Below are 13,642 nucleotides of genomic sequence, written 5' to 3'. Positions count from 1 at the left end.
GTCAAATAAATGATGATTGGCTTCCAGGCTTGTAAGAGTATAAAAGTCTGTGCTGCTAATATTCACTCAAGTGACTGCTGGTTGTTGCTTCCCCCCGGGACTAAACTACAGTGCAAACTACATTCACATTTAGACTGTGAGCCCATTGTTGGGCGGGGATCGTCTCTTATCTTTTGCCCAATTGTACCTTCAAGCGCTCAGTACAGTGCTCTGCACATAGGAAATGCTCAATAAATACGACTGAATGAATTCACGTTCGGTGCTGAGACACGGAGACCCTAAGGCTGCCGGTCAAAGCAACGAAAGTGCACAACTGACCAGGCGAATCAAGATCTTTCTCAAGTACTGAGATGACTGCCCGTTCCCAGAATCAATCAACTAATCTACGCTATTTATTGAGTGCTTACTGTGTGTAGAGCACTATGCTAAGTGTGTGGGAGAGTCCAATACAAAAGAGTCGGTAGCCACGTTCCCCGTCCACAGCGAGCTTACAGTCTAGAGGGGCAAACAGACATTAATAATAATGATGGTATTTGTTAAGCGCTTACTATGTTACAAGCACTGTTCTAATCCCTGGGGGGGATGCAAAGTAATCGGGTTGTCCCACGGGAGGCTAACAGTCTTAATCCCCATTTTACAGATGAGGCCAAGAGAAGTTAAGTGACTTGCCCCAAGTCACACAGCTGACGCGTGGCAGAATCGGGATTAGAACCCGCGACCTCTGACTCCCGGGCCTGGGATCTTCCCACTGAGCCACGCTGCTTCTCACGCTGCTTTAAGATAAAAAATAATTTATATATAAGTACCGATGTGAGGCTGAGGGAGGGGTGAATACCACATGCCCAAAAGGGCCAGCTCCAAGAGCACCGACGAAATGTATGGAATGGAAGAATAAAGAAGCGGCGTGGCCTAGTGGAGGGAGTACAGCCTGGGAGTCGGAAGGACCTGGGTTCTAATCCACATGTCTGCTGGGTGACCTTGGGCGAGTCACTACCCTCCTCTGGGCCTTAGTTACCTCATCTGCCAAACAGGGGATTAAGACTGTAAACCCTGTGTGAGACAGGGACCGTGTCCAACTTGATTAGCTTGAATCAACCCCAGCACTTAGCACAGTGCCTGGCACGTAGTAAGCGCTTAACGAACACTAGAAAAAACAAAAACAAAAGTTGCCCAGCTGCATACACTGACTCTCCTCAAGGAATAAACCATAACCATGGTCATTTTGGGGAAATCAGCACTCCCGCTTTGTGAAAATAAACTACACAATTGCTGTTCAATGATCAATATAAATCAAATGAAGGATGCATTTATTTTTAAGATGATAAAAAAAACCCACTTACGAATCAATTCGTTTATTGTACTGAGACATTCTAGTACTCCGGAGAGACATTATATATGATAAACACGGTATAAGTGACTGCTAAGACAGAAAGGAAAATAAACAGTATTTTTTTTTAAAACTGAACTTTGATTTGGGGAAAGGTCTTTAAATTATCTGCCGGAATGCATTCAGCTCAAAAACTTTAGATCCTACGGTTACACGGAGCGTGGAAGAATACAAAAAGAAGGTTCAGAACTCAACAAGCAACATACCTAAGATTAATGGTAAAACAGAACCGTAAAGGCCTTTCTAGACTTTCAAATGCTAGTTTTCTTCTGAGACAGATTGATTTTATCCCCGAGACTAAGCGCCATCCCCTGAAAAGACAAAAAAAAAAGGACGTTCATCTCTCATGTTGCATAAAATGGAGTTTTCTCCACCTACAGCGATGCTGAAACCAAATCCTTAAAAATAGCAGTCGCCGCGTTTCAGTCATTTACTTGAAGCACGTTGCTTCCCAAGTGGGTCTGGTCTTAACCCGATGAAAGCAATCCTTGGGATAGTTTATTTCGGAGCCCCACGGGCAGCTGGGGACTTCAAGTGGGCCACCTTGAAGAGTCGTTCAAAATGGCGGCCACTTGGCTGAATGAACTCTGTCTGCCGCCCAAAATGACCGCCGACCACCGGCAAGCCATCATCTCTCCCCTCAGCCGGCCTCGGCCGGCAGAGCTCCTTTTCGAGGTCAAGCGCCGCCGCCTTCTCCTCCAACTAAAGAGGAGGGCTTCGAGAGGGGCGGGAAGAGAGAATCCGTCCTTACCTGACTCTTCGCTCGAATTCGGATGTGGCCGGTCACGGGGGCGTCTGGTCCAAGGTGAATCGGCTTTTCGATGCTGACGTTTGCCAGGGCGTCTTCTCCGAATATCGACCGGGCGTACAGATTGGCAGCCATAAAGCCACAGTAACCGGAGAGGGCCTGGAGGACAAAGTTGAGAGGCTGCCGCCCACCTCCTCACCGTCCCTCGGTCTCGCCTATCCCGCCGTCGACCCCCGGGTCACGTCCTCCCGCGGTCCCGGAACGCCCTCCCTCCTCACCTCCGCCAAACTGATTCTCTTCCCCTCTTCAAAACCCTACTTAAAAATCACCTCCTCCAAGAGGCCTTCCCAGACTGAGCTCCTCTTCCCCCTCTACTCCCTCTGCCATCCCCCCTTTACCTCTCCGCAGCTAAAGCCTCATTTTCCCCTTTTCCCTCTGCTCCTCCACCTCTCCCTTCCCATCCCCACAGCACTGTACTCGTCTGCTCAACTGTATATATATTTTCGTTACCCTATTTATTTTGTTAATGAATTGTACATCGCCTCGATTCTATTTAGTTGCCATTGGTTTTTACGAGACGTTCTTCCCCTCGACGCTGTTTATCGCCATCGTTCTTGTCTGTCCGTCTCCCCCGATTAGACCGTAAGCCCGTCAAACGGCAGGGACTGTCTCTATCTGTTGCCGACTTGTTCATCCCAAGCGCTTAGTACAGTGCTCTGCACATAGTAAGCGCTCAATAAATACTATTGAATGAAGAAGGCCGAAGCGCCCCAGTGAGAGGGAGATGTTATGGTACCCCCTGCGACACACCCACGGAAAGCGGCTTCCAGCCTGAGTGCGAACCACCCCGCTGACCAGCCTGCGCCATCTGAACTCTGATCAGTCTGAACAGATTTCTGTTCTGGGAAAAAGTTGAGGGTTTACTGGCCCAAATCAGCATCTGATCAACATCAGAGCCACTGGAATCGATCCTTGGTATTTATTGAGCTCTTATTGTGTGCAGAGCACTGTACAAAGCGCTTGGTCGACGACGAGTTGGGAAGGGGCATGGCCTACTGGATAAGGCATGGGCCTGGTAGAAGGATCTGGGTTCTAATCCTGGCTCTGCCACGTCTGCTGTGTGACCTTGGGCAAGTCACTCCACTTCTCTGTGTTTCTATTACCTCATCTGTAAAATGGGGTTTAAGACTGTGAGCCCCTCGCAGGACAAGGACTGTGTCCAACCTGACAAACCTGTATCTACCCCAATCCCCGCATGTGTGCAGTAGATGTTATCCGGAAGAACGACAAAAACAACTGTTGGACAGAAACTGGCCTTTGAAGAGGGCCACTAGCAGAAAGAGAAAGGACAGAATGACTATTTTTCCTGATTACAGGACGCACACCAATCGGGAAGATTTTCACACTCCACACACTAATTAATGGTTTGCATCCGAGACCCCAGTTTTCAACAGAAAGTGAAACCCCCAAAGGGGCCAGTAAACCCGCAACTTTTTTCCCAGAACAGAAATCTCTTCTGACTGAACGGGAGACTGCAAATCAAGGGGGGAAAAAAAAGGCCACCTTACCTTCTCTGGGGTGAGACATTTCATGTTCGTTGACTTTAGTATATGCTGAAGGTATTCATTTAGGTCAATTATATTTGTGTTAACAGTCACCTGGAGAAAGAGAAAAAGATCAGAATTCAGTCAAATCCCATCACTCCACTGTGATCTTCAAGCAGAACTGGATTTACCCTCTTGTCACGGGATCCCATTTTGACTCGTTTCCCATGAGAACTTCCCCTTCCCCCCATCTCGCCATCAAGAGGGGAGTTCCAATTTTCAAAGTGTCCACTCGGATTTGGGTTTATCCATTGGACGGGCACGTCACCGGGAAACAGATCAACCGTGCCCCTGGTTTGAGAATCCGGAACGGCGGTCCAAGCTAGGAGCAGCAAACTTCGTCCCAAACTCCCGAGGACAACACTCGGAAGCGGCGTGGCTCAGTGGAAAAGAGCCTGGGCTTCGGAGTCAGAGGTCGTGGGCTCGAATCCCGGCTCTGCCACTTGTCAGCTGGGTGACTGTGGGCAAGTCACTTAACTTCTCTGTGCCTCAGTTCCCTCGTCTGTAAAATGGGGATTAACTGTGAGCCTCACATGGGACAACCTGATTACTCTGTATCTCCCCCAGCGCTTAGAACAGTGCTCGGCACATAGTAAGCGCTTAACAAATACCAACATTATTATTATTATTATTATTATTAGCACTACTTATCCCTGGCTCCGACTGATTCACTTTTCCATTTTTCTGGCTTGGGATATTATCCAGAACGTTTCCATCAATCAGCATGCACAGGGCTGCTCTTTTCCTATACTGAGACTGCAAATGCCTCTCAGAAGCAAGCCATTTTCTTCATTAACACCCTCTGCCTGATTTTCATATGAGGTAAATCTGGAAGGCTTTTTTTAAAAAATACAAATAATGAATAATTGTAGCATTTAAGCTTAGTGTGTTCCAGGCACTGTACTAAACGCTGGGGTGTATACCTGCAAATCGGATCGGGCACAGTCCCATCCTGTCCCATGTGGGGCTCACAGTCTCTACCCCTATTTTACAGATGAGGTAACTGAGGTACAGAGAAGTGACTTGCCTAAGGCCACGCGGCAGACATGTAGCAGAGCCGGGATTAGAACCCATGACCTTCTGATTCCCGGGCCCATTTTCTAACCACTACGCCGTGTTGCTTCTTATTCATTCACTCGTATTTATTGTGCCCTACTGTACTAACCAATAGTCCTCAGTAGAATTAGGTAGACAAGAAAACCCCGCCAGTACTAACTTTGTTTTCCCATTCAAACTCTGCCCACATCTGGCGGAACTCAGCATCTGTGCAAGAAGCGGGCTGGATGTAATCCATGATATCAATGTGGATATCACTGAGGACGACACAATTTCTATCACTGGCTGCTCCGGACACGTCGTACACTGAAAATACACAAGGTTAGAAAGATACACGCGCACGAGTCAGTGGTGGGGGAAAGTTCAGATTTCCGCATGCACACAGAGTGGTTTCAAAACAACCCGAGAGTGCCAAAATCTAATGCTTTTAAGGGTGCTTCTTTGTCGGGCACTATCTTGGTTTTAATGAACAACTCCGGATGAGTGTGACAATTAAATTCACCCGGGAGGACGTATATGGCTGAAAGGCCCAAATGGGACCCAAAGTGGTAGCCTCATGTGTGCACACAAAAGCTGACCCTTGTGTCACTTGTGGCACCTACCCTTGTTTTTGTTTGCGTGTTCTTTTTAAACAGGATTTGTTAAGCACTTACTCTTTTCCAGGCACTATTCTAAGCGCTAGGTCACATACGAGCTAATCCATTTGGACACAGTTTACGTCCCACGTGAGGCTCGCTGTCTTAACTCCCATTTACAGATGAGGTAAATGAGGCACAGAGAAGCTGTGACTTGCCCGAGGTCACACAGCTGCCTAGTGGCTGAGCCAGGATTAGAACCCAGGTCCTTCTGACTCCCATGCCTGTGCTTTAACCACTAGGCCACACTGCTTCTCATAGTGGCTTACTTGTTTTTGTATCTAACACGTTGAGGAAAACCTTTCCGTGTCACTGCAAGGAAGTTTCAACAGACCAAGCAACTTACCTATATTACCAAAAATGATGCCATTTTCTGTTGAAGCTACTTTAACATTAGCTTTGATATTGGCAAAATCATGGGGAGCAAGTGTCAAGGGAGATGGCTTTTCCACAAGTTTCAGATCACCTGAAAAAAAAAGGGGGGAGGGGGCAACAGAAGAATACTTAGAAGTAGGTCAGGAGAAAAAAAAATCCAAGTTATCACACTTCAAGACGACAACAACCCCTGAAGAATTTCTAGTGAGCTGAACAGCAGGAAAAGGGTGAGGATCTGGATCCATGAGAAATGAAACTCGAGTCACTTAACAGCAGGGTCTTCTCCTTGCTGTAGCGTGGGTTTTGAAATCGTGACTTCGGAAAGCCTCGGCCGTGCTACGGGAATGAGTCCTAATCATTTCAATCAACATGGATCAATCAATCAACTGTATTTACTGAGCACTTACTATGTGCAGAGCACTGTACTAAGCACCGAGGAGTATACGCTACAACCGAATTAGCAGAAACGTTCCCTGCCCATAATTAGCTTACGATCTCGAGAGGATCAATAAAATGCATTTTTTGTGTGTTTGTTTGATGGTATTTGTTAAACACTTACCATGTTCCAAGCACTGTACTAAGTGCAGGGATAGATATAAGATAGGTTGGACAGAATCCCTGTCTCACATAGGGCTCCCGGTCTCATTTCCCATATAAAAGATGAGAGAAGGGAAGTGGCTCGCCCGGAGTCACAGCAGACAAGTGGCGGAGCCGGGATTAGAACCCAGGTCCTCTTACTCTGGGGCCCGTGCTCTTTCCACTAGGCCAGGCTGCTTCTCTGGACGAGCATCATTTTCAATTTTTAGAAACCCAGTGCTTCTCTCTCCCCAAACCAACCCTGAGGCTCAGTCCCTATCCACTCTCCTGAAATTCGCGGGGCACTAAAATGAACTCACTCACCATTCAGAACCAGTGAGCTAAGCTCATCGGTATCCGCCCGCCTCGAAGCCAGGTTTTCAGTCTATAATTGCTTTCCTCGTAACCCCCGGAATAAATCAACATAGCAAGGATTACCAAGTAATTGCTCATCTCATCACCCACTCGCCGGTGCCAAAACACACCCGGCGAAAGTTAAGGAAGCCCAGAAAAACCGGTGTTGCCAGGCTCAGAAAGTTATACGGAAAATTAAGCTCTTAATTTAGCGGACTCCCAACTAGGATTCTTGAAACCACTTCTACTGGCTTTCCTGCTGCCACCGTAGCTCAAATAAGGCTTTTAACCTTTGTGGTATTTTAAGATTAAGTCCGAGCTGAGTGAACGACACAATGTTCAAAAACAATCCCGGTCAGCAGCTTGTGTCAAGGACGTAGAATTTCAGTGCCGCTCCTTTTGCTCTTTTCGACGACGGCATCTGTACCTCTCTACCTCCCCCAAACCTCTATGATCCACCCCTTCCCTTCCATCCGAACGCTACCACCCCGATCTGAGCACCTGCCGCTCACTCAGCTCTCCGCCTCCTACCTCACCTCGCCCATCTCCTACCGCCACCCGGCCGGCACGCTCGGCTCCGCCAGCGTCGACCTACTCGTCGTACCTCAAACTTGTCTTCCTCCCCGCCGACCCCTTGTCCACATAATAATAATGTTGGTATTTGTTGAGCGCTTACTAGGTGCCGAGCACTGTTCTAAGAGCTGGGGGAGATGCAGGGTCATCAGGTCGTCCCACGTGTGGCTCACAGTTAATCCCCGTTTGACAGGTGAGGTAACTGAGGCACAGAGAAGTGAAGTGACTTGCCCACGGTCATACAGCTGACAAGTGGCAGAGCCGGGATTCAAACTCATGACCTCCCAAGCCCGTGCTCTTTCCACTGAGCCACGCTACATCCTCCCTGACCTGGAACCCCTTCTCCCTTCATATCTGACAGACCATCACTCTCCCCGTTCTCAAAGCCCTTCTAAAATCCTACCTGCTCCGAGGCCTTCCCTGACTAAACCCTTCCATTCCCCATCTGCCCTCCCTTCTCCGTCGCCTAAATACTTGGCCGTCCCCCTTGAAGACTTTGGAATTCACCCCTCTCCCATCCCCACACCACTTACGTACACCCCGTCTATAGTTTATGTTAGTGTTTGTCTCCCCTCTTAGGCTACCAAATCCTTGTGGGCAGGAATCACGTCTACGAACCTACCAACCCTGTTGAACTCTCTCACGCATAGCGTACAGTGCTCTGTGCACAGCGGGCGCTCAAAAATTGTCACTGATTGACTCGTTCCATGTAAAAGAAATATCTAGAGTTTTAATATGAGGCTGGACAACTTCACCTTAGTATCCTGCTAGAATCAGATACTTTTCTCACCCAGAGTGGCTAATTCAAGTGTGCAGTTCTGCAACGTGTCGCTGGTCTGGTTTACGACAAGCACATCCAGGACGATATCATACTGGTTGACGTGCACGTAAGCTTCTGCGTACACAGGATCTGAGAAGCCCGTCAACTGGGTGACCTGTTAAAATGAAAACAGAAAAAAAGGCAGATTGAGTGATTAGGCATCCCTAGGAATGCGACAGATGAATCCTGGGGGTCTGGAGACTAAGGGACCCCATCACCCAGGGGTCTGGGACATCGGTAACTAGGACGTTGAAGGTTTTCACCTGTCTCGCGGCAACGTGCTTTCAGCGAATCTCTCGGCGGAATTTTGACGGGGTTTCGACGGACCCTGGGCGGTTCTTCATTCATTCATTCGATCGTATTTATTGAGTGCTTACTGTGAGCGGAGCACTGTACTGAGTGCTCGGGAGAGTACGATATCTAAAGAGATACGTTCCCTGCCCATAATGAGTATACAGGCTACAGTTCTTGGAAGGAACTGGTAAACCGTGACAACAGAGAACATTGATGGCCCTTTTTCGGAGCAGACTGTCGGGCAGCCGGGAAAAACTCCGCCTCGGGCGCTCTCTCTGAAGAGCTTCGGAGCCCTCTCGCTGTCTGCTACAGAGTCGACTCTCGATTTCCCGGGTCAGCTTTTGCCTCCAGGGAAGTGGAAAACTGGAGAGATGAAAAATGCATCCTGTGGGCTTAATTGGGAGGTTTAACCCTCTAAATTGTAAACTTGTTATGGGCAGGGAATGTGTGCATCAACTCTGTTGTCCTTTATTCTCCCAAACACTTAGCACAGTGCTTTGCAAACACTAAGCGGTCAATAAGTACGATTGCGACTGTAAGCTCGCTGTGAGCAGGGAATGTGTCTGTTTATTACATGTGGGTTCTAATCCTGTTTCCGCCTTTATATTAACGTCCGTCTCCCCCTCTAGGCTGTAAACTCGCTGTGGGCGGGGACTATTTCTGTTTATTGTTATAGTGGACCCTCCCAAGCACTTAAGCGCTCAGTAAAGACGATCGAGTAATCATTATGGCATTTGTTAAGCGCTATGTGCCGAGCACTAAATGAATGAATCTGCTGTGTGAGCTGGGACAAGTCGCTGCACTTCTCTGTGCTTCAGGTCCCTCATTTGTAAAACGGAGATTAAGATTCTGAGCCTCCTGTGGTAGGGAGACTGTGTCCAACCCGATTTGTTTATATCTACCCCAGCACTTAGCAAACAGTAAGTACTTTTAACAAATACCACAATTATTATTTCTAGCACCAAACAGTCTAGGCACTGGACCTGCCCACTCCAAAGACGGGAAAACCAGTTGAAGCCAATACTTGGTTTTGAAGACCTGCAGACCTAAGTGCAATATGGGGCTCAACCTATTCAGAGTGGCTTAGTGGAAAGAGCCCGGGCTTGGGAGTCAGAGGTCACGGGTTCTAATCCCGGCTCCGTCATTTATTATTATTATTATTATTATTATTATGTTGGTATTTGGGAAGCGCTTACTGTGTGCAGAGCACTGTTCTAAGCGCTGGGGTAGACACAGGGGAATTAGGTTGTCCCGCGTGAGGCTCACAGTTAATGCCCATTTTACAGATGAGGTAACTGAGGCTCAGAGAAGTGACTTGCCCACAGTCACACAGCTGACACGTGGCAGAGCCGGGAGTCGAACCCATGACCTCTGACTCCGAAGCCCAGGCTCTTTCCACTGAGCCACGCTGCTTCCCAATCAGCTGTGTGACTTTGGGCAAGTCACTTCTCTGTGCTTCAGTTACCTCATCTGGAAAACGGGGATTAAGACTGTGAGCTCCACGCGGGACAACCTGATAACCTTGTATCTATCCCAGTGCTCAGAGCAGTGCTTGGCACTTATTAAGCGCTTTATAAATACCATCATTATTATTATTATTATTATTATTGACAGGAAGCAGCTAAGCTGGGGGCCTGGCATCAAGCTGAATAAAGGTGGAGCAATCCCGTTTTGCCTTATAACTACGCTGACGGGGTGAGCGGGTTCAGAGTCACCGCTCCGTGCATATATCAATCAATACAAATCATACAGAAAACACTCCCCAGGGCCCAGTGAGGTGTTTTTGACACTCCAGTTCTTCGTTCGAAGCAGACCGAGACGACCCGTCCACTTTAAACCGAGGACTACTTGCTTTTTACACAGCCATTTCAGAGACCTTGCGGAGGAACCCCGCTCGAGTGACGGGTCAGAGAAATCCTGACTCGATCCGCAGGGCACCTTCCGTTACCTTGTTGAGTTTTGACGCTAAAGGATCGGCCGCCTCTTTCCTCTGGGTAGTGCCCATCGCTGCCAGCAGGCTCAGCTGAAACTGATCTTCCTTACAGCTCGTTTCATTTTTAGCCGTGAGCTGCATGAAGGAAATGGGGTCGTCCGGCTGGACCGTCACGTTCCTCTTTTCCGATTCTTTCTGAGGAGAGACAGTGAGAGGGAGAGTTCTTCACTGTGAACAGAAACTCCCCCTCGGGTGTGCCCGAGCCGACGGATACCCTCCCCCTCCGCCTTCCCCCTCACCGGCCCCGGGGAGACGACTTGGGAAAAACCTCGAAGCAACCCGGAGCGCGTTGGGGCCTCACCTTCTGAGACAGTTTCTCTTCTTCCAGCTTGGCAGACAGCATGTGAGAGAGGGACTGTCTGCATTCTTTATTAAAGATGTCATTCATTAGGGGCGAACACTCCGACAAGACCTTCAGGCACAGGGAGATGCGGTCCACGTCGTCGTCGGTAATTGGCTTTTTGGGAAGAGAGGACTTTCCCAGGTGAAGAATGGTGGCCATCAGCAGCATGGACTCGGCAATGAAGGACTGCGGGGAGGGACGGACGGACAGACGCCTTCTAACGCGCTGAATTCCGACAGACGGCCCCTCACTCCCACCCCAGCGGGCCAACGAGCTCTGAGCAGGCGGAGGAAGACCCTCACTTACATTTTGCTTCTTCTTTTCCTGAACAAGAGCCACGTAGCGCAAGGCGATCTTTGTCAGCGTGGTGGCAAGGGACGCGGCCACGAAGAAATCCCCGTCGAGCAGAAATCCTCTCAGGGGTGGCCTGCGGCAGAATCAGGGAAAAATGACGGCTCGACGTGGAGCTCGCGGACTTTGCGGCCAACCGGTCGAGCGATCAGTGGTGTGGATTGAGCTCTTACTATGTGCAGAACACTCTACTACGCGCTTGGGGGAGTACAACGTGACAGAAGTCGATAATGACGGAACCCGACATCACAGAGGCTTGGGTGGCACCTCCCCCTCCCAAGCTGGGCTACCCGGGATCAACCCACGTCCTTTTTTTTGGGTTCAGAGCCGAAGGTGGAGATTCAAGCCGCCTTTCCAGAGCTTTCCAGAGCACCGTGCCACTGGGCTCAACGGCCCGCCTCCCACCCGCTACAAGAAACAAATTCAGGGAGAAGACGGGAGCGCGGAGGTAGACGCCAGCCGCTCCGATCGATGAAGACGGAGCCTCGGTCCGGTCAAAAAACCTTCGGGCCTGAAGAACGGTGCAGAGGAACCGGTTCTAGTGCTCGTGGTTTGCGTGGGGTTACTCACGCTCTCATCCCTCTGGGGCTCTGAAGGCACCTTGCTTCGCACCCTCCCTCAAAAAGGCATGGAAATCTCTTCTGATAATGTGGAGGGCGGCCCTGGAGTCCCTGGGAGCTCCACCAACGCGAAGTGATGCTGACTAGACCGAACCCTTGTCTATCTGACTGCCGAATGCCCGCCCGCATCCCGCCTCTGGCCTGGAACGCCTTCCCTCTTCATATCCGACAGATCATCGCTCTCCCCATCTTCAGAGCCTTATGAAAAGCACACCTGCTCCAAGGGGCCTTCCCTGAGTAAGCCTTAGTTCCTCTTCATCCATTCCCTCCTGTTTCACCCTCACAGGTGGATTTGCACCCCTCATTCACCCTGCCTTCAGGCCCACAGCACTTATGTATATATCCACAATTAATTTACTTATACTAATGTCTGTCTGTAAGCTCACCGTGGGCAGGGACTCTGTTCTACCGGATGCTCCTAAGAGCTCAGTACAGTGCTTTCCCCACAGTAAGTGCTCAATAAATCCCATTGATTGATTAATGAGGGGAGAGACGCAGTTTTCCCTCGTCACAGTTTTCCACCCAGCTCGTGCCCGCGCAACCCGGACGCTGGCGGTACCTGTCTTCCTCTTTTTTGGCAGGTCTGGAACTACTGAGAGCGCTCTGAGTGGCATAGGTACCCATCTCCGTCACCAGCTTCTGAGCCGGCCCCGCCGTCACTTCTTCTTCGGCTTTTAATTCGCCGGCTTCTTTCTTTATCTCCGATTCGACAATCGGGACCTAAGAGATACAAATTGACACTCGTGGGGGCCACCTTCCACCGCCGGCCAATTCGTAGCTAAATTCCATCTGAAATCACTAGGTGGGATTTACTAGCCTATTTGTGGCATTCGGTGTATGAGGCCTCTACGGTGCAACGCAGAGGAGAGGAGAAAATCGGAGAAATCGTCCCAACAAATGTTTTTCTTGCTAGTAGCCTACTAGTTTCCACCTCTACACGTTGTTTTAATCTCACAACTTTCACTTATTTTCTTTCCTTAGATAAAATCCTACCCGGATACTCACCATTTTCAAAAGATCCGGTAGGTTTACACTAGGAAACTTTATGCACATTACCTTCTGTACCGTCAACGCTTATTTACCTTATGTAAAAACTAAAGGGTCACTAAACAAATAGAATTTCTTGCCTGCTTATTCTACTGAACCGTCCTACACTCAATACCATTGATTATTGATTATTTACACGGAGGAGCAGCGGGTCACCAGATTTAACCGTCCTACACTCAATACCATTGATTATTGATTATTTACAGGGAGGAGCAGCGGGTCACCAGATTTACCAAGAGAAACCTACTCTTTACCTTTTGCTCTCAGAAAACCCGTAACTCTTCTCACTCAAAATAACCGCACTATTTGTAAGTGCAAAACTACCACATGAAATGGCAAGCTGTTTGGCTTGGGGCAAGAGCCGGGGCCCGGATGTCAGGGACGCTGGCTCTGTCACTGGTCCTATCGTGTGACCTCGGGAGAGCCATTTAACTTCTCTGGGCCTCCGTTTCCTCGTGGCTCAGTGGAAAGAGTCAGAGGAGTCAGAGAGGTCCTGGGTTCGACTCTCGGCTCTGCCACTTGTCAGCTGCGTGACTGTGGGCAAGTCACTTCACTTCTCTGGGCCTCAGTTCCCTCATCTGTAAAATGCGGATGAAGACTGTGAGCCCCATGTCGGACAGCCTGATTCCCCTGTATCTCCCCCAGCGCTTAGAACAGCGCCGTGCACAAAGTAAGCGCTTAACAAATACCAACACTATTATTATTATTAAAAGGAAAATCTGCTCCCTCTCCTAACTAGACTGTGAGCCACTGGAGGAGAGGGACCGTGGCTGACCAGGTAATCTCGAATCGACCCCCCAGCCCTCAGTACAGGGCTCGGCCCCTTGTGAGTACTTAACAAATCCCACAGTTGTTATTCTGAAATG

At 49.2% G+C, this 13,642-nt stretch overlaps 1 protein-coding gene across 1 annotated transcript in view; it reads right to left on the bottom strand.

The window, feature by feature from the left end:
- Nucleotides 1-1,290: 1,290 nt before the first annotated feature.
- The window catches only part of COPB1 (COPI coat complex subunit beta 1), a 30,635-nt gene continuing 18,283 nt past the window's right edge, over nucleotides 1,291-13,642 (bottom strand). The window contains exons 13-22 of the mRNA XM_001507606.6: nucleotides 12,289-12,449; nucleotides 11,065-11,185; nucleotides 10,717-10,944; nucleotides 10,371-10,550; nucleotides 8,099-8,243; nucleotides 5,777-5,896; nucleotides 4,956-5,101; nucleotides 3,704-3,793; nucleotides 2,139-2,294; nucleotides 1,291-1,698 (exon numbers count right to left, since the gene is read on the bottom strand). Of these exons, the coding sequence (XP_001507656.1) occupies nucleotides 1,639-1,698; nucleotides 2,139-2,294; nucleotides 3,704-3,793; nucleotides 4,956-5,101; nucleotides 5,777-5,896; nucleotides 8,099-8,243; nucleotides 10,371-10,550; nucleotides 10,717-10,944; nucleotides 11,065-11,185; nucleotides 12,289-12,449 (1,407 nt within the window). The 3' untranslated portion in view covers nucleotides 1,291-1,638. The remainder of the gene's footprint in view (nucleotides 1,699-2,138; nucleotides 2,295-3,703; nucleotides 3,794-4,955; nucleotides 5,102-5,776; nucleotides 5,897-8,098; nucleotides 8,244-10,370; nucleotides 10,551-10,716; nucleotides 10,945-11,064; nucleotides 11,186-12,288; nucleotides 12,450-13,642) is intronic.

This window comes from Ornithorhynchus anatinus, chromosome 3 (genome assembly GCF_004115215.2).
Source record: "Ornithorhynchus anatinus isolate Pmale09 chromosome 3, mOrnAna1.pri.v4, whole genome shotgun sequence".
Classification (NCBI taxonomy): Eukaryota; Metazoa; Chordata; class Mammalia; order Monotremata; family Ornithorhynchidae; genus Ornithorhynchus; species Ornithorhynchus anatinus.
This window is presented reverse-complemented; position numbering and strand designations above follow the sequence as displayed.